The 21,188-nt window shown below is 39.7% G+C and overlaps 1 protein-coding gene across 1 annotated transcript in view; it reads left to right on the top strand.

Moving 5' to 3' along the window:
* The first annotated feature begins 9,698 nt into the window (after positions 1-9,698).
* Positions 9,699-21,188, top strand: part of CUL5 (cullin 5) — a 32,092-nt gene continuing 20,602 nt past the window's right edge. The window contains exons 1-4 of the mRNA XM_030444710.1: positions 9,699-10,033; positions 17,033-17,142; positions 19,390-19,489; positions 20,393-20,569. Of these exons, the coding sequence (XP_030300570.1) occupies positions 10,010-10,033; positions 17,033-17,142; positions 19,390-19,489; positions 20,393-20,569 (411 nt within the window). The 5' untranslated portion in view covers positions 9,699-10,009. The remainder of the gene's footprint in view (positions 10,034-17,032; positions 17,143-19,389; positions 19,490-20,392; positions 20,570-21,188) is intronic.

Here is a 21,188-nt window from a genome sequence, read left to right as displayed (position 1 = left end):
AAATCTACTTCTAACTAGAAGTATGAATCAGTTAAGAAGTGCTGAAAACCATGGGGGGCCCAGGCCTTAAATTTGAACAGAGCCAGGATTCTCAGCCAACAAATGTTTAACTGTTGTCTAAAAATGAAGGTTTTAAAACTGAGACTGTTATGAATATAGCTTTTGGAGAATATTTCTACAGAGAGCAAAGTTGCAGAACGCCTATTTTAAGAAAGCAACACATTATAGCTTTTAATAACAAAAATAATAGGAGATATCTGTGTTCGTGTAGCATTTTACTGAGTTTGAGGTCATGTTCCTATTCCTCTGAATATAACACACACTAGCTTTATGCAAACTATGCCCTATATGTCTATAACTTAAAAATCAGATCAGTCAATTTCTATTTTACTGTAGTTATTTGTATAGCAAGATTACTTGATCTCCAGAGTTAATAAGCCTCTACAGTTTATCTGGGCATACTCATAGCTACCAAACACCAAGCCAGGAGTCTTCATATAAAGATGTTTTATCGTGTTACGATTCTCTGTTGTGAAGACCAGGCAACAAGTCTATCTAATCCAACTTTTTTTCTTCAACAAACATATAATCAGTTTTCTCCCAGGTTACTTTTAGGTCCTTTTACAATTCTTCTGTTAGTATTCTGTAGTATAGAGACAGATTGATTGGTTATTTTATTTAGGGCTGTTAAAATTATTGAATTCAAAGGGAACTGAAAGTTTAATTTTTTCCAGTAGCCTGAGTCTCACTTGAACTGAGGCATCAAAGGATACAGAAGCCTTAATACCAACAGAAATCAGCCTTAATTCATTAGCAATTAAAAGTCAGTTAATTCTACTCTCAGCATGCCACGAAGTAATTGCTGAGAGCTGAATCTCCATTAAACTACATACACTAGTTGTTTACACCCAATCCTTTTCAAATTTGAAGGCATTTTAGGCCCTCTTTACAAAGTGAACATGACTATAGATGCCAAAAGGTAGTGCAGAATCAGGCTGTGTGCATTTGACACTGATTCCCCTATGATTCTGGGCCCATGCTGTGTATCTCAGAAGATGCTCTCAGATGTTTGAGAAGACAGAATGAGCCAACAAATAAATTGGTGTCTGGGGAGTCAATACACTTGAAGTCTACCACTGGCTGACTACGTGTTTCTTAGCAAGGCATTTATGTTTTCTGTGCTTCACCTTCTGTACCTCAAAACCAGAGACATTGTTCTTCCTCAAATTCTCAAAGACTGCTGAGACCCAATCTGACCGTGTGATATTCAGTCTGGATTGTTTTCTCTATGTGCTACTTGTTGTAGGGCATTTGGCACCATGGGATCTAGATACTGGTTTCTTCTGACATACCAAAGAAAAAGAAAAAAAAAAATTAAAACAGCTTTACAAGTAGCAGGTATTGCTATTACTATGAATCTACATTTTATTGCCTATTTCATTACTTTCACTTTAGTCTTTGGACTAAACTTTTATCTTCAACTTTTATTCCTGAATCCTCTGGAGCCTAAAAGCTTTTCATTCTGTATGAAAAAAAACAGATGAGTTTTGGGGGGGAAGTGACTGGGAGAAGAGGGCAGGGGGTATGCACAGAGGCCTAAATAAATATTGGAACAGAGCCTTGATGGTCTCTGCTGTTAATGTAATACCTTAGTGTCACATTTATTGCACTAGGGATAGAGCTTCTAACCAGATTCAACTGTGTAAGGAACTGATATTGTCAATGCAACTAGAAAAGAGGTTCAGTGCATTTTCAAGCACTGTGCACGTAGTTGTATTATTTGTAATTTCTAAAAGCATAGATTAGCATGTACATTCAAACTTTGTCTTGATATATCAAACCACTACTGTACCTTCTCGCTACGTACTTGCAGTTAATAGAAATGGCTGAAACACATTATTTGCTGAAATACATAATTCTATTTTCAAATGTTTTTCAATACAGCCTATAAGTAACAGCTTTAATAGGCTGTAGAATGGATCCTAGTTCAGTGTATGTATGTTCTTTTTCCCCCAAGGAAGGGAAAATATTCATCCAAAAATTACAGAAATTAGAGTAGTGTCATTTGACAGCCCAATTAATAAGTAAAAAATATTTATTAAGAAAACATCACCACTGTGCAATTTAAAGTTTGGTAAAGGCTACTTAGGAAGAGGGAAAACCTGTTGAAATAGTAAACAGTTTGTAAACTGTTGGTTTCCTAGGCCTGGCAAATGAGTGAGTAGTGGTGTTTTAGACTCTAGAATGTTTAAGCTTCCACTGCTTTTATTTTAATTTTGATAAAGAATAATAAATATCTTACTCTACTCATTTAAATATTTTACACATTAGTTCTTCAGATATTTTGGCTTACTTATGATTGCATCTGTAAGAAGCAGAACCTAGAACATACCGTAGGAATCAACCAAGGAAAAAAAATTGAAGTAGTGTCTGTTCATACTATTCATTTATCCCTTCGGTATTGAATAGACTTCCCAATATAACTTCAAGCTGGTGACTGTCCTGTGCTCACAGAAATTAATGTAGGCTCAACTGAGCACCCAACTACACTGCCATGGCTCTGTGCTGAGACCCCTTCTAACAGCCAAACTGTTTCTTATACCCAAGTTGCCCGACTTGCCAAGGAGAGGTAGATGCACCATGCTCACAGCTATGTCTCTCTCAAGGTTTCAGGCCCTTTAGAATACATGCTTTAGTGTCCTCTTTTTTCATAATTGATAGCCAGGGAGAGAGCATTTTTGCCCCAGCTGTAGACCCCAGCACATGACATCAGCTCCTCCAAGCCTCCACCCTTGCCTTTCACCCAGAGCTGGCACAGCCATCTCAGCAGCCTTTATTCAGCCTTGGAGAGAAAGCAGTAGAGCTCAGAGTTCATTCTCTACATGGCATGGAATCATACCACAAGCATGCTGGACTGTTTAAAAAGTCATTAAATATCAAAATACAGTTGTCAATAGCAAACTTCTGCATTGCTTGTTTTTCAGAGTCCAAAGACAGTCTTTTAAATAAGTGAATGAAAATATAATTCTAAAAGAGTAATCTGTAAATAGCTATCTCCTGAAAAAGTCTAATGGATAGAACTGCACAACCTAACAAACAGATTCTAAATAAAAAAAAAAAATTAAAATCCAAGCATTTGTGTAGTGATCCTTTGCTCTACTATTTAACTATTTTCTGTACTATTTATTCAGTAGGACTTATGATTCCTCGGTTTCGTAAGAAAAATAAGCACAGAATCACAGAATCATTTAGGTTGTAAAGGATCTCCAAGATCATCAAGTCCAACCCTTAATCCACTACCACTGTGGCACTTGGCAGAAGAGACCGACCTCCCCTTGGCTACACCCTCCTTTCAGGGAGTTGTAGAGAGTGATGAGGTCTCCCCTGAGCCTCCTCTTCTCCAGACTGAACACCCCCAGCTCCCTCAGCCCTTCCTCACAGCACTTGTGCTGGATCCCTTCACAGCCTCCTTGCTCTTCTCTGGACCTGCTCCAGCACCTCAATCTCCTTCCTGAACTGAGGGGCCCAGAACTGGACACAGGACTCAAGCTGTGGCCTCACCAGCGCTGAGTACAGGGGAAGAATCCCTTCCCTGGACCTGTTGGCCACACTGTTCCTGATACAGGCCAGGATGCCATTGGCCTTCTTGGCCACCTGAGCACACTGCTGGCTCATGTTCAGCTTCCTGTTGACCCAAACTCCCAGGTCCCTTTCTGCCTGGCTGCTCTCAGCCACTCTGTGCCCAGCCTGGAGCTCCCCATGGGGTTGTTGTGGCCAAAGTGCAGGACCCAGCATACAGGACCTACATATGTTGTCATTTTCCTCAGCAACATTTCCCATTATTTTCCTCTTCTGTGAAGCAAATAAAGCTATGAAAAAGCTCGATTTTACTTTTGAGCACACTTGTTGATTGCATCCCAATGAACTTGCAAACTGAACAAAAGTAAAGACATGCCAGTCAAACCTAACAGAAAATCCATGAAGTTGTACAGATTTCTGAAGACAATTTGCCTTGCAAATACTTAATAATTGTTACACTCCTTTAATTACTGGGAGTGTAGCATCTGTGTGAAGAAAACTAAATTGGTTCTGCAAACACAAAAATATTTTGCTCAGCAGCATGTTTGACGAGGAAGAGCCAGCAGAGTAGTCTGCAGAGTAATTGTTTCACTTCATGTGGAGCTACTGCTTCCACAAGCAACCAGCAGAACAGAAAACATGGCTAAAATGTGGCCAGGAAAATAACTCAGTAGCCAAATCCCCCAAAATATATTTACACTGCAGGCTTTTTACCCCTGGAGAGACAGAAGCAGTTGTTCAGCAGACAGCAACACCACAGCATTTGCATGGCACCTCCTCCTACCACTGCCCTATCACCCAGAAAGGACAAACAGGAATGAGGAGCAGCAGGTTCGCTATGTAGGGGTAGGTTCATCTTCATTTAAACTCTAACTAAGGGATCCCAAATCCCAGTCCACTAGAATAGATCACCATCTTTGAAAGTATTTTGTTCCCTCATTTCTCAGAGAAAGCCACATTTTAGGCTAGACCCGAGCTACTGGGGGAGGGACACTTAGCATGTAGCCTGACAAGAGACTCCATGGGAGCAGTGCTGCAAGCCAGCTAACACCAACCTTCAGCAGCCTCACAGGCTACAAAGGCAGCTCAAAATAAGAATAATCCTGATTACCTTTACAGGTTGCTAAAGGTCCATCTTGCAGTTAAACAGCTTCTACAGAAAGATAAAAGTCGAAGTAACAAGACAAAAAAAAAAAAAAAAAAAAAAAAGCATTATAAATAAAATCAGTGCTTAGTTAAGTAAGCTGAAGTTTTGGCTATAGCTCAATTATTGTGATTCCTGATTGCCATGACTTCAAATCTGCTTGTGTGCAAACTGATTTTTCCTGCTCCATAAAAACTGTGGAGGTTCAAACTGAGCCCCCGGTAGCAATAACCTCAGTCACCAGGGAAATTAATGCACAAGATAAGGATGAAAAGGAAGAGAGAGATCATTTCTTCCATCCCTGCAGAGCCCCTGGGAAGCAGTGAGGCCTCATGCTGCCAGAGCCCTTATGACCCTATCGAAATTTCCATCACTCATGGGAGTTGAAGGGTGGAGGAAAGCTCCAAGCACTTGGAGTTGGCACAAAGACACAGGTTAGTGACTCCCTGCTCCAGCAGCTCCCTAAGGATCGGTTCATTCTGTGGGAGAGCTGCCCCTGAGGAACAGTCGGGTGTAACACTGCTACACTGCAGGCTTCTTCCCTTTCACCTTCTCCCCTGTGTGGTTTCTTTGCAGGAAGACACTGCCAGAAGCTGTATTTGGCACCGAGGTCTGACAGTGATCAGAGTGATAGTTTAAAACGTTAGTGGTAGTTGCTAAGTATTAAGGTACTGAGGGGAGGAATAAGGGAAGGTATTTCAGTCATCGTCTTAGTAATAAAAACCTGGCAAGGCTGGCACTGCTCTGTAGCACTTTTGAGAATTGTTCGTTTTGGTTAAGTTTTCAAAGCCAAGCAAATAGTTTAGCTATTTAGCCATGATATATATTAATTTTCTATGTAAAAATAATTTCTTATTATTATTCAGGGCAAAAAGTCTCCACCATGCTGTTTATTGTTCTAATTTTCCTGACATATACCCAGTGTATATGCATTAAAAGAGGAAGCTATGCCAAGACATAGGTTTAGAAGATGTTAAGTCTCAGTCAGTCAGACCACTGAAATTCACAGTAAAACTGTGGGATTTTTCTGGGATTTTTCTCTGCCCAGTTCTCTGCAGAAACAAAAGAGAGACAAAACATATTAAGCATTGAAAAAGAGCTGCACATGTGATCCAGTGTCAGAAAAGCAGCACATGAAATTATAATTTTCATTGTTGTATCTTCTTTCACTCTGCCATGCTTTGCAGACCAACTGTAACTCCACAAGTATACGGACTGAATGGAACAGTAGAATCATAGAATCATAGAATAGGCTGGGTTGGAAGGGACCTCAGAGATCATCGAGTCCAACCCTTGATCAGCTACCACCACAGTCACTAGACCATGGCACTGAGTGCCATATCGAGTCGCTTTTTAAATGTCTCCAGGGACGAAGAGTCCACCACCTCCCCAGGCAGCCCGTTCCAATGTCTGATCACCCTTTCCGTGAAAAAATTCTTTCTAATAGCCAATCTGAACTTCCCCCGGCACAATTTAAGACCATGCCCTCTTGTCTTTTTGAGAGTTGCCTGGGAAAAGAGACCAACCCCTGCCTGGCTCCATCCTCCTTTCAGGTAGTTGTAGAGAGCAATGAGGTCTCCCCTGAGCCTCCTCTTCCTCAGGCTGAACAGCCCCAGCTCCCTCAGCCTCTCCTCATAGGATCTGTGTTCGAGTCCCAGTAAATTTCTAACTGTCAGGAAAAGGCTAAAAGAGGAAAAATTAGATCAGATGTTAAATCCCCACAGCAGTTCTCTGCAACTCTGTGCCTGGGCATGGAACAATGGCCACATTTTGCCTAATGTACACCATGTGCTTCTCCGTGTCCCAGGAGGAATTCAGCCTCACCAAAAACCTCCCTGCAGGTTTTGTCTACAAACAGTTGCTCTGCAGCACCCCACGTCATCCTCATCGCTAACTCAGGGCAAAATGTGCAAAGTTTTCCTGCAAGGAAAATAGGAGAACACAAGTGAATAGCACCACTGTCTAAAAATACATCAGAGAAGAATAAACATCAGGGAGAGAGAAGTTACTTAAGCTAAAGGATAATGTTGGCATAAGAACAAAGAGGTCACCCTGAGGTGCACAGGATATATGGTACTGGTGATGTGAAGACTCGAAAATCTTAAACAACTCAAGTGAAAGCACCAGTGATCTTTACTTCCACATAAAGGCAATTTCTACAGAATGCTATTGTTACTAACTGGAAGGGTGACATGAAGCCCAGTAAACAACAGAAATAAAAGTGCTTGCTTTCTTGTTGAAACAGAAACAAACACAAAAGAAGTTGTTTTACATTAAGAGTTTGGTCACTGAGAGTGGGTTTTTTTTCAGCTACAGGTAAGTGTCCACCCTTTTAAAAGGATTGTCTTCAACTTTTTGTGCATAGGGTTGTTGTGACTGTCCATGGCAGTGATAAAAGAGGCATTCCCACTGAGGGAAAAAGCATAGATTTTAGTATCCCTACTGAATATATCTAGTTTGATTGGAGAGGGGTCTAAAAAGACTGACTGATCAACCATCAAATGCTTTTTTTGCATGGGGGACTAAATGAAGATCAGAAGAAACTCTGTACATCTTATTTGTACCATGTGTTTCAGGGCACAAGAAAGAAGAGAAAGTAGTAGTGCATATTCCTTTCTGATGCAAGTCCTCCAAAGCCAACAGACTCGTGCCTAGAATGAATTCACTCTGAGACATCGAGGATATAATGCATGGTATTAATTTCACTGATCATGCAAATCTTAATGAGTTGTTGCTTGCAAACCACTTTGAACCCATGGACAGCTCTGGGATTAAGTGTCATCCATTCTGGTTTTTAAAATCCATGCACAAAATATAAAACTGTAGGCCACATAGTAATCAATAATTAGTATCTTCATTACCATCAGAATTTAGTAACTAATTTGCAATACAATTAAAGCAAATAAAGTAAAATGAGACAACACTGTACAATTTCAAAGCACCCTGAAGTGGTACAAAAAGACTGCAAAACCCTGAGGCTCATGGGTGTCTTTACTTCCCAGAAAATTAATGCATGGATCTTTAGAAAAAAAATTCAGCCATTACGTGAGCTATGCAAAATGAGATGCACATTATTTTTAATGCCAGTAAGAAGTACCACTGTTTCCTTGTCTCACTGATTTTCACGTGTCCAAGTTCTCTTTATTTCTTGCTTAGCACTACTCAAAACTACTGCACACACAAAAAAATATTTGGGCAGGATGCAAGAACTATTATAATCCTTATTTTCATTGCTGACCATTCCAGTCCAGCACCAGAAACATTACAGTAATGGCTACTGGGTACCTAAGGATACTTAGACATGACAATGGAAGAAGGTACTTGGGTACTGCTGCATCCTGTGTACTCTCCCATTTTTGTGGCAGCATTTGGCACGTTTGCATAAAAAGTGTAACTACACAGAAATCCATAGTTTTGAAAAAATGTAATTTAAAAACACAGCACAACTTTGTTTAGCTTAAGTGCTGGCTGAGCAAAATTTGCAATTATAACATCCTAACGATTTGCATGGTGACTTTGATAAGCTTTTTATCGAAGGGAACATATGAAGTTCTCTGTAGTTAGTATATTTTATGGCTGAGTGATGTCTACATTATTTCTCAAAAAAAAAAAAAAAATCCAACAATTTGACATAAAGACATTTTAAAAAGAAAGAGAATAAATCAGTTAATAGAGCTGGGGCTCCCAGAACTGCCTGCCTCCATACCAAAGCCTATAGAATATCAGCTTGTATCTCAGCTTCTCTGGTACTTACACACCTGTAATGCAATGTGCCAAGCCTGGAGCAAAGCAGCTGATGCACAAACACACAACACACATTTTACTGGCCCTGCTGGAGGCCTCATAGCTGCAGCAGTGCTGTAGAACATACACACAATGGACGGTACATAATACAATTGGCTCTATATTGCATTATTATATACTATACATACAACTGTATGACTGCATGCGCTGTATGTGTAACGCATACTGTATACATAAATATTTATAGTATAGAATACACAATATATAATGAGAAGAGAAAGCCAGTAGACTTAATTGAAGCATTCAAAAGCTGGGCACTTTGTCAAAATAGGAAATTACTCAGTGCCTTCTTTTGACCTCTCAGGAGAAGGTCTTAAAATGGCTGTCTTAATGTATTAGGTTATTGAGGCTGTATTTAGTCTGCACTATCAAAACTTCCATAGTGTGCAGATTTTTTGAATATGTTATTACAGCTTTTCTCACACTTCAGGGTTTCAATGCTCTGTAACATGAATTTATCTTCAAATCCTCTCCTTCACCCTGTGGCCCAAGAAGGACAGAGGGGTTATGGGTGTCCCCAGGGTGGCAGTTTTGCCATCCACACAGGAGATGTCCAGCAGCAAGCCAGGTGGAACAGATGGCATCAGCTCTCGAGTTTCCTACTCTATAAGAAAAACACTTCAGAATTTTCTTGAAGACATATTGTAGATGAAGGCTGATTAACAGAAAAGTAAAATTCTGATTTCCATAAATAAAACCTGAAAGTTTCCAAATCCCTCCTAGAAGGTACCTAAACCCCAACATTTCCTGCTGAACAGAAAAGCTGTGAAGTGATAAATGGTTTGTCAAGAAGAGTGACGGCAGACTCGGAGATCTGGGCGTAGGGAAGCGCCCTGGATCCGCCGAGCGCGGCTTTGTGGGAGCCCGGGTCAGGTCGGCGGGATGGGTTCCCCGAGACGAGCTCCCCCGTCGGTTCCCCGGGACGAGTTCACCGCTCGGTTGCCCGGGACGGGCTGGCCGGGTCGGGTCGGCGGGACGGGTTCTCTGGGACGGGTTTCCCGGGACGAGTTCACCGCTCGGTTGCCCGGGACAGGTTCGCCGGGTCGGGTCGGCGGGACGGGTTCCCCGGGGCGCCGCGGCGGCGGGGAAGGGCGGGCCGCCAGGGGTCGCTGCAGGCGGAGGCCGCAGCCCCAGCGCCCGCGGTTGGCGGCGGGGCCGGCTCCGTGTCATGTGGGCCGGACCCTGCCATGGAGCCGCGGCTGCTGCCGAGCGCCTCCTGGGCGGACGCCGCCATGAGGCTCTGAGAGGCGGCTGCGTGCGGAGGACTCGGCCGGTCACGCTGCGGAGCGCCCCGAGCCTGGTGTCGGTCTCGCCCCTGGACAGAGGAGCCCAGAGCTGGTGTCGCTGCTGCTGCCACCGCCGCGGGTCCGTCCGGGCGGGAGGGCGGCCCGGGGCCATGTAAAGCGGCAGCGGCCGGAGAGAGCCGAGCCGAGCTCGGGGAGAGGAGCCGCCGCCGGCCGGGGAGGCCCCGCAGGGGGGATCATGGCGACGTCTAATCTCTTAAAGGTGAGAACGGGGCCTGGCCGGGCCCTGCGTGAGGAGAGAGGCGGCGGGAGCGGAGCGGCCGGGGCTGCCCCGCCGCCAGCTGGGCCCTGCGGGTGGCTGGGGCGGCAGGGCCGGGCCGGGCCGGGCAGCTGGCGGGGGCAGGCCGCGGGCGCCGGTCTCCGAAGTTGCCGTTCCCCAGGAGCGGGGGACTGGCGTCCCTCCGGTAGGTGAACGGCCTTGGCGCCGCTCTGGGTGTGGAACCGGTGGCCTCGGCCCGGCCCGTGGCCCCTTGGCTGCAGGCTCCCCCCTCCCCCCGGCTCTCCCTTCCCAACACGCGTTGTTGGGAAACAGCGTTGCGTCGAGCTGTTAGACAGGGCACGGTATCGTCCCTTTGTTTATTTAAGAAGGTCTAGGTGTACGGAAAATGAGTTTTAAGTAAACAAAGAGTTGGAAGATGCCTGTGCGGTGGGCAGTTAATGTTATTTGGGTTGCCACTATATTCCAGCTGTTAGCTACCATTTTCCTGCAAAGGAAAACTCTTGGAGGCCTTTTGCTTACGTTCCGCTTTGCTTTTGTAGTCAGGCGTTTTCAAGCACTTTCCCGGGGCTTGGTGAGGGATGTCAGTCACCCCAAGCTGCTGCAGGTTTGAAGAGAAGTTCGCAGTACGACAGTCCAGTGTTCGAGCTCAGGGCTGCCTGTCCTCATACTTGTGGCATGTGTCGGGGAACAGGCTGTATGTGGCCTTTGAGGCCATGCCAGCATATGGCAGACAGGCCGACTTTAAGCAAGTATTAGTGCTGCATGCAGTAAATGTTTCTCGAACGTCAGTGTAGTTAGGGTGGAAGGCCTTGTGAAGGCTGTCTGCTTAGCTTTATCAGGTAGCATTTAATATATGTATAAATACAGAAGTAAAAATATTGAGAGCTATGTGTTATAATAAAATGTAGTTCTGAAGAAGAGCTGCTTACATTGTAGCAATGTGACCTGTTTTGAGTATATAGATTTGGCCTGAAACTAAGACATTCAGAGTGAAGAAATGAGTAATAATTGATAGCTTTGTGCCTTCCTTGTATATATAAAAAAAGGGTTTAGTACTAAAAATCTATATTTTAAATCTTTTCTTGAAATTGAAATGTAATTGAAATTAATTTTATTTTGTTCTCCTATGTGTTTTATGCCAAGGTGGGTAGTTAGATTTTTAAGCAGATAAGACTTAAATGAAAATACAAAATTCCAAGAACATTGGTGAAAAAAGATAGCATCCCATAAGAAAATATGTGGTTTCTTCAGAGCAAGGCTCAGACAGTTCATGTTTGTTCATGTTCTGGTTCTTCTCTTTGCTGTATGTTAAGGATCTCTGGAAAGACCATTTTGTGCTTCAACAAAACGTGTAGTTGTGTAGCCTGCAGTAGATAGAAGAAGCATAGGCCTATGAGGATTGTCAGCATTCCACTTCAGCTTTTCTGAAAGAATAAGTGTACAGTAAGTGAAAATAGAGTCAAAGGCCTCAGTTCTGCAAGATGACTCTTACAGAACTGAAGCCCTTGTGTTAGCTAGTTTATATTTTTGCAACCGTCCTTTGAATCACCAACATTTTCTGTTGACAAGGTACATATGTACATTATGTTTTAGGAAAAACGTTGCAGATAGCTATTCTAAAGCAGGCCTTTCTGGTGAATTGGAGTGTTTTTACATGCTAAAACTAACTAATTAGTGATTTTTTTAAAGACAGTGAGGTATCCTGGATTACAAAAGGAAGGATTATATAGTGATTTGACTTTGTTTATAATGACAATAAACCAATGCAAGAACTGGAACTAGATCTGGTCTTTCATTCCCCAGTTCTGCTCATCAGTGTTCTCAGAGCAGCAAACTGTTGATTCCATGTTATTGTTGGTTGACAGTGCCTCATGCTGTTCAAGGCTGTGAAACCTAATTTTGCTTCAGTGTTTAGAGAGAAAAAATTGGTGGCTCTTCACAGTAAAAAACCCTGGATAAGAAAGGCTATGTGTTAAAATATGAAAGGATTTCCTGTATCTTTTCCAAGTAAGCCTGAATAATCAAACCTAAGTTGGGTTTAGGCAAGTCTTGGTTTTGCTAGGATAAATAGAAACTTAGTTTTCTCTGGAGTCTGGTTTCTCCTTATTTGTCTTTCTACATAGGAAAATGAAGTGAAATATTTTTTCTTATGCTAGTGACACAGATACCATCTGAATCCAAATCTGACAGTCATAATTTTAAAGGGCATAATTTAAACTCCATTAGGGCATGATTTTCCTATTGTAAATAATTTTCTTCAGTGAGAAGCATATTTTCAGAGAGCCTTCTTTAAATGCTAAATTATAATAACCAATCCCGAGCTGAATCCTGACAAGATACAACAAATTGTATATTTAAGGGTTAGACTCGATGATCTCTGAGGTCCCTTCCAACCCAGCCAATTCTATGATTCTGTGATTCTATGAAACTGTAATGGTATGAAAATATTCAAGCTTTTAGTAAGAGTGAGCTGTTAACATGGTAAGCTGGTATGTACCCTACCTGTAGCAGAACTGTTCTCTCATGTGGAGGCTGTGACTTTCCTGCTGGTGCCTGAGCCATTGCTGCATCAGTCCCCTGGAGTTTTTTCTCTCAACATACACATGATAGTGGCACTTCTAAAATGGGATGCTTTGTTTCATGGAATGTCTTGGGCTTTTAAACTGTTGCCTTTGCAGCGACAACATAAACTAAACCAGTTCACTGGCATGACATGAAGATCCACGAGTTTTTCTGCAGTTTCTAGAACAGAAAGCACCTCATCGTATTGCAGCACAAGAAAACCTGTCGCTATATCCATACTAGCAGATCTTGACACTTGTGGAGCTCTACTGGAGCTGCTGGCAAATTCAAGAGTGTGTCCTTGCCAGATGATTTGCAGCTTGAGCCTGCCATTAGGAGCCAGAAGCAAAGCAAGCAGTAGATTTTCTGTAGACTTAAGTGAAACAAAAATCATTATTTACTTTGGCCTTGTTTTCAACTTTTTTTCTTTTTTGATCTCAGGCTTTGGTCACTAATAACTGGAAACTCACATGAAGTTTTTGAATTCTTCAATTTAAAGTACACATATCCAGATTTGTGTTTTAAGTTTGTATTTTAAACTAAGGAATGTTTCACATTAGTTAGTTACATAGCAAAGCTTTCCCTATGGCTACTTTGCTGCTTTGTGTAGTATCTTTGCTACAACCATTACACTAATGTTTAGTAATAAGATGGTGAATTTTCTTGGTTATTTCAGTCTCAGACCTCATATTTTGTTCTTCATCCCTCTATGAATTAGTCTGAATATGTATCATGACTGAAAATGATGTAGTAGTAAAGGTGAAGATGTGACACGTGCAGATGAGTTGTACAGTAAGACACAGAGGATGTTGCTTTTTTTAAGATACTGTTTAGAGCATCTGTCATCTCAAAGCTGAATTTGTATGTGGCCTGAAATATAAAGAGTACACAGTAAAAGAAGCTGAATGTCCAAAGAGACATTTCAAGGTTTGGAGGGACAGTAGGTTGGAGGTCTTGTTATAGTGCCTTGCCTTGTTATGTTCCACATTTATTTAGGGTCTTATCCCATATTCTGTGCCTTCTTCTGCTGTGCTTTGGTTAAATTTAAGAAGAATTTTGTGTTGTGTGGTAATTACCAGATTAGGAAAACTGTTTAGCGTAGCAGTTCACTTGCATCATTGTACTAATTCTACATAATATCCACCAGCAAAGTCTGAGAGATTTTTTTAATCTACTGTCCAAAAATGTTGTGTTTAGGTGCTTACGCAGAGGTGTAGAACAGGAAAGAGTAAAGTTCTAGTAAGTATTTCAATATACTGTGTGAAGTAATGTATGATTCAAGTAAAGTTTGATGTTAAAATGCAACTTTTAATCTCTGTGGGCAAATCTAGTGAAGTGACTTTTGAAGCACAATATATTTCATAAGTGGAATTATTTTTCAGAGTATTACCTTTTAAATTCCTCGAGTGGTTATTTAGGGAGGGTATGGCTATCAATCATAATCCATGTTCTCAGAGATTTGATAAGTGGAGAAATTTTATTTTATCCAAGGTTGTGTGACTTACCTTCCTACTTAACCTTGGCAACTGTGGCATGAGGCAATAAGCTCAGAAAGAAAAGTTACCCAGGAAATACTGCTCAGAATTTGCATAGATTTATGGGTGACTCAGCAAAGTGGAAAATGGGTTCCTCATGTTGTCAGGGTCACTTGTGTTTGCATGACTTTGGTAACAACTAGGAATTACCACTGTTGTACCTCATATAATAAACTTCGGTTTTGTAGTGCACAAAGAGGGGTAAGATTCATGATTGTTTATGACAGACAGTAGGTGGTATTATGCATCCTTTCTTCTTGTAAATTTAGTAAGTGTAAGATTAGGGGTGATGGTAGCCTGAATCTACCTAGAAGATGCTGAATTGTATAAACAATTTCAATAATTAAATAAAAGAATAGTTTAGTTGAGTGGTGTCTTTAATATCTTTTTAGCTTCCCATTCTAATTAATTTAGGAATAAAGGATGAAATGTAAATAAATAAATGAGTGAATTTTTACTCCTGTGTGGGGAAAACAAAGTTCTAAACTTACTTCATGACATTTTCTGCCAGGCTTTACTTGGGGAATTCTTGTAGGTGGGTATGTGTTTGTGAAAAGGGAATATGCAGTTTTTACAACGGAAACCCAAATTTTATATGTCCTTCTTAGCATGAAATAAATAATTACAATCTAAATCATATAAACATCATATAAACACTGGTGTTTTTAATTCTCCCTGAACGTGTTTTACAGTGAAACTAGTCTTATTCACAAAGGTGAAGGACTGAATTGCACTTCTCCAGAATTGCAGAACAGGCTTTTTACCTCTTCCAGGAAACTTAAAATATTTAAGCTTCCCTCCACAGAAAAACTTTGGAAGAAGTTGATTTTACTTATTTTATAGTTCCTTTTCTGGAACTTGAAACTGTTCAGCAGCTGTTTTTTCAAGTTCATTATCCTGCAGAGAGGGACTGGAACAGAGATTCCAGGTTGGATGGGGCTTTGAGCAACCTGGTATAGTGGGAGGAGTCTCTGCCCATGCAGGGGGTTTGGAACTAGATGATCTCAAAGGTCCCTTCCAATTCAAACCATTCTATTATATCTCCAAGTAGAAGCTAATTATTTTCAAAGAAATTGGAAAGATTAACGTAATTTATAAAAATTAGGGAATAAATATAAAGCTAGCTCTGTGGAAGAGTCATGCATTTGATTATTTTCAAAGATGATGCATTCAAATTATTTTTATTATTTTTGTTTTATAGTGGAAGAATTGTAGAACAATTTAGATTGGAAGGTCCCTAAACCATGTCTCTAAGCCCCACATCTAAAAGTCTTTTAAATACCTCCAGTGATGGTGACTCCACCAGTTCCCTGGGCAGCCTATTCCAGTGCTTGACATCTCTTTTGGTGAAGACAACTGAGAAACTTGTCTCTCTGAATTGGAAAACAGTTTCTTTTTCTTTCTTTCTCTTTGTTTGTTGGTTTGGGGTTTTTTGATTTTTTTTTTTTTTTTTGGGGGGGGGGGAGGCCTGGGGAGGGCGGTGTTGTTTTGTGTATTTTTTTCTAGACAATACTGAACTTCATTTAATGGGCTGCTTCTGCAAGACTCAAATTCAGTACCCACCGCAATGGTTTGATAATGCTGAGAGGCTTACAGGTCCTGTCACTTTAAATACAGTTACTGATATGCCTGTTTCATCTTTATAACTTGAAGATGAGACATCTTTGCACTTAAGAGCAGCAGGAGATCCAGTTTCCACACTCTGCTTATTCTGACTATTAAATAGCAGATTTAATTGTAAATTTCCATGTAGAAATTACACAGAAGAAAATGGCTGAGAGAACCTGGCGTGTTGCTTGTGCTTGTATAGCTGAAGAGGTGTAGGCAGAATAGTGTACTTGTCAGAATTTCAAGTAGTTAGACTGTATTATTTGCTATATTAGAAGTGAATTGTGTCTAATATAGTATCACTACCCAAAACAATGATTTGTTTAAAAGCAAAAAGTGCATTGGAATGTAACACTGCAGATAACTCAACCAGTAGTCTGTCACAGAAATCTCAGTGAGTATTTTTTTAATTGTGCTTTTTTTTCTTTTTAAAATGTGGAGCAGGAAGCAAATAGGATTACAACATATGCAATAGTACTGATATTTTTCTTGTAAAGTTTTTTGTGTTTTAGAGTTTGTGTGTTTCTTTTAATATTGGAAATCAGCCTGTGTACTACAGTGAGATTTTTCAGAATGATGCGGGACCACTTAATTTCTTTAGCTTTCCTCTTAATTTGTACCCTAAGTTTGAAAAAATTCATAATGGATTAGATATTTCAGCGCTTTGTAAATCGGTTTTACCTTCACCAACTGCAGTCCTGGCTGTCAGACTGTGTGTGTCCAGTTAGCCCACAGGAAGGGAGTTGGTGGTACAGCAGCTCTTATGTTACTATGCTTCCTTCCTCCCTGTTTGCAGCAGATGGCAAATACATACTGGAGAAAAAAAAAGGTACATAGTAGCATCCAGGGGCACTTCTGATTCCTGGCTGCCATTCTGATCACGGTAATTTATTCAGGAAGGGTTTGAAACTCTGCCTCATGATTTTCATTACATGAATCTTGGCTGGTGCAACAAAGCTGACAGTGTCATTCATGTTGTCAATGTTTTACTTAAGTAACAGGTGAGGAACACTCACTAGAACTTGCTGGAACTACTGCATGGTAGCTAGTACAGTGAATAAAGGAAGAATTTGGTGATCTACTTCTCTAAGAAATAAATGATTGTCACTTTTTAAAATAATACTGTGAAAAGTGTTCGGCTATGGTGTTGTAATTCATGCTAGCTTTTGAGACATCTCTGGGAAAAAGATATTTTTACATTAACAATAGAAACTGTGATCCTTAAGGATAACTTTAAATAAGAAACTTCTACTACCAATATTTTTTTTCATTTTAGAATAAAGGTTCACTTCAGTTTGAAGACAAATGGGATTTCATGCGCCCTATTGTTCTGAAACTTCTTCGTCAGGAGTCTGTCACAAAGCAGCAATGGTTTGATCTCTTTTCGTAAGTAATTCTTCACCATCTTGCATCCTTCTGTATAATGGAAATACAGTTATGGTACTAATAATGATACAGAAGTCACATATCTGACAAAGACTGGGAACACAGGATAAAAGTACTAGCTTAAGTTCTGTTAAGTGGTAAGTGTAAATGTGCAAAATTAGAGTTTTGCTGAGATTTATATTTTCAAATATGATGGAGAAGGAACAGCAGTTCTTTTGACTTGAGCTAAACAAGTTTTGTATCTGCTCGCAAAACTTTTGTTACAATTAGAGAGAAAATGTTTACTACTTTTGGCAGTAAGTTAATTCAAAGGCAGTTTGCTGAATTATTTTGATTGGAATGATTTCTTCTAAAATAACTTAAGAATGCTACTGAAGCAGGGAAATGTAGTTTAACTGGCATAATTTGAATAGTTTTGTACTCTAAGAATAATATATATAATACTTTTCTGACAACACTTGAATTATTGTGCTTTCTAAAAACCTTGCTGGCTTCATCCTTCCAAAAAGCCAGAAGTTGCTTCCTGTTAGGTGAGGATTTTCTTCAAATACATTGTGTGACCTTTGCCAGTATGATGTGGAAGTGAGTTAAAGCAGATTTATCAAAAGTATATCTAAAATAGTTTTTGTCTCAACATAGATATCTTTTTCTCCGATACAGTTGTAGCTTAAATCTGCAGTCTCTCTTGCTTTATAAAATATGTCACAAGTGTGTTTTTTATTTAAACACACTTATTGCAGTATGTATCTTTATTTCTCTTTTTGATGAGGAAGGTGGGGTGATTCTTTTTACACCCATCTTACTGACACACTTTTCTGCCAACCAGAAGGACTCAGTTTATCATGTAGAGTTTTAATATCTTACCATGTCATGGCTACAGTAGTTGCTAAAAATGTGATATAGTTAAGGGACAAATTCAGTTCTCAGTTGTTGCTTTCAGTTTTAATAAGTAGTTCAATAATTCTACATTAGTATTGAAATTTTTCATCTAATAACTTTTTTGTAGCTGAATTATTAAATAGAACTTAAGTAACTTTACAGCTAAACTAGGGATATTGAGGAAAATGATCCCACTCTTCCTGGGTTCTTTTTTTAAGGCAGTGCTCTTTGTTAAGCTTTTTAATTAAAATTCAAAATCTGTAGGTGTCTTCTACCTGCCCTCTGAGTATCATTATCCAGTATTACTTTTTCCACTGCTGCCAGGAAACTGGTGTTCTAAATACAGTAGCACCTTTTCTGCATGTGAATATTGCACATTTCTCACAGTTGAGATGGACTCCTCTAAATCCTGGGCCAGCACCTTTGATCTGTGTCACAGGAACTTAACACTTTACAAGTTTTGGCTTTTCAATTGGACTAAAAAAGATGCTTTTGTATTGAAATAACTTGATTTCATAGGAAGAAAGTCATACCTTTAGATTAAATAGTTGCTTTCCTGCAAAGATTTGGCCTTGTTATTAGTAGGAAGAAGAGCCATAAGAAGTTCATGAGTCAGAAAAAGGCTTGCTAGGTCATGTTATATATAATTTAATTTATTTAGTCTTTAGTATGAAAAGAAAGTAGAAATTAAGTTACAGTTGCTGGACTGTCAGCCAGGAAAAACAGGAATCTTTTTGAATGTTGATTAAAACTTATTACCAGAGTTTTGCATTCACAATGCTGTTTGATAGCTTTTCTGCAGTAGGGTTTAACTTCAAAATGCTACCACTGTCATGATCTTACTAAAATAATTAAACCATCTTTTAAATTACCTGATGCATCCTGAGCTTAGGTTTCTCACCAGAAAGGTCTGTTTCCTTTGTAGCACAAGGATGTTGCAGGGCTTGGATTGTGAAACTGTGAGAGAAGGCTGCACGATTATGAGAACATTTAAAAATAATATGGCCTGAGAGTAATGCTTCTACAGGCAAGCAGTTTCTGGTTTTGTCAAAGAAAAGCTTTAAAAATTGTCCTTAGTGCAGTAAGGATTATTGAATAGATACTGAAAATGGAATTGGCTTGTACATTTCCTTCTCAGCCCTAGCCTTTTCCTAGATAGGCTGCTGTTGTTTCGAAGATGTTACAGCTTCAGTCTCTTCTCCAAGTGTGTTTTTCTGCATGTTTCACTGGAATCTCACTGTGTGTTGTTTGACAGTTAGATAGAAATATATTAATTTCTTAGATATACTTAGGATTTCTGCAGCCTCATACACTACAGCATTAAACCTTGAGTAGCTGTTACTAAAAGACAGATAAATTGTTTTCTAGAGATGTACATGCAGTTTGCTTGTGGGATGATAAAGGTCCAGCGAAAATCCATCAGGCTCTGAAGGAAGACATCCTTGATTTTATTAAGCAGGCACAAGCAGTAAGTTCTTAGTGTTTCATAACTTCTATTAATATTGTTAGAAAAATAATCAGTTTTTACTTTCATTGAATATAAATACAGTCCTTTTATGTTTTAAATTCTGTGATGTTCTGGGTATCAATTGCTCTGCAAATCTCTATTGACAAAAAGACTTAGCCTTGAGCATTTGCCATGGCTTATTGTTTTCTCATGGTCCTTAAAACTGGGGTAGACAATGATTTTTGCTATTTAAAACAAAACAAAACAACAAAACAAAAAAACCAAAAATTAACAACAAAAAAACCCAATGCAGCATTGTTTTTATGGATCTCACAATACTTATGGAATCTTCTTCCACTTGAAAATCTCTTAAGGAAAATTTTTCTATAAGAAATTATTGTCTGAAAAAAATTAATTTGTCTAGCTTCAGTGCTGTGCTGACATGTTCATGGATGGCTTTAAAATAAGCCTATATATGGTGTCCTAGAAATACCTGTGCTATTGACTTTGCAAGCCTAGCAGTCCAGTTCTGAGGGCTTCCCCTCAAACAATTGAGGTCGTCAGTAGATTCAAAGGAAATTTTGCACTTGTAAAATGTATAGCAAAAGAGACATGTAAATTAAAAGAACAAGCCTTTAGGCCAAAGGTTTTAATCTTTTTGACTTGCAGATAGTGTAAAAGAAAAAAAAAAAGTTCATTTGGAAAATGTAAACTTACAATTTACTTATTTGCTGATACCTTTTTCTACTCTAGAAATGGTCCATGTGCCATGGGTTGATAACTGCTTCCCTAAACTAAATGGCACTTAAGTATCTGTATATTTGAATTTTATATGGGGTGTAGTTTCAGTATAAGCAGAGTCAATCATTATATTGTGTAAAAACTTGTTTTAAAATTACCTCCTCTTCTTCCCTCCTCCTCCAGAGAGTGCTGAGTCATCAAGATGATACAGCTTTGCTAAAAGCATATATAGTGGAGTGGCGCAAGTTCTTCACACAGTGTGATATTTTGCCCAAGCCATTTTGTCAGTTAGAAATCACCTTAATGGGCAAGCAAGGTAGCAACAAGAAATCTAATGTAGAAGACAGTATTGTTCGAAAGGTAAGTGATAAGTATTAAAGAGTTTAGCTGCACATTGTTCTGCCTAGAGCAATAGTGCAGAAGGAGTTTTGTAGCTGAAAATCAAATTGCATCCATCATGTAATATGGTGTATCACTTTGATTCAGTGTGAAGGTCAGAACAACCTTTGGAACTGTTTTCTTCCTCTCCAGAACAATTGTACTCTATTTGTCTGTGTTGCTTAGGTAATTGAAGCACATGTTGGCTGGGCTTTGGGTTTGTTTAGGGTTTGGGTGTTTTTGTGTTCTGGTTTAGTTTTGTTAATTATGACTTGAGTCCTGGGGTGGGAGGCAGCTGCAATTCACCTCTTATTTCTTTACTTGTGAGAAGCAAGTGTACTTGTATAAATGTGAGTAGTTTTTCTGCTCTTATTTTATTTCCCTAGGCACATCTCTGTGTGATGACCAATTAAGTACTGTCATCTTAAGTTAAATTATGGCTATTGATCTCCTAATTTCCTCTTTTTCCTTCAAACTGCCAGTCGTATAAATGAAAAGATTGGACATGGAGAATCCCATGAATTTTTTAGTGTGTCATATCAAACACATAAAGAAAGTTGAGTGTTTTGAGTGTAGAGTGTTCTGAGTCTCATGAATAATG

Source organism: Calypte anna, chromosome 1, assembly GCF_003957555.1.
Source record: "Calypte anna isolate BGI_N300 chromosome 1, bCalAnn1_v1.p, whole genome shotgun sequence".
NCBI classification, from domain to species: domain Eukaryota; kingdom Metazoa; phylum Chordata; class Aves; order Apodiformes; family Trochilidae; genus Calypte; species Calypte anna.
This window is presented reverse-complemented; position numbering and strand designations above follow the sequence as displayed.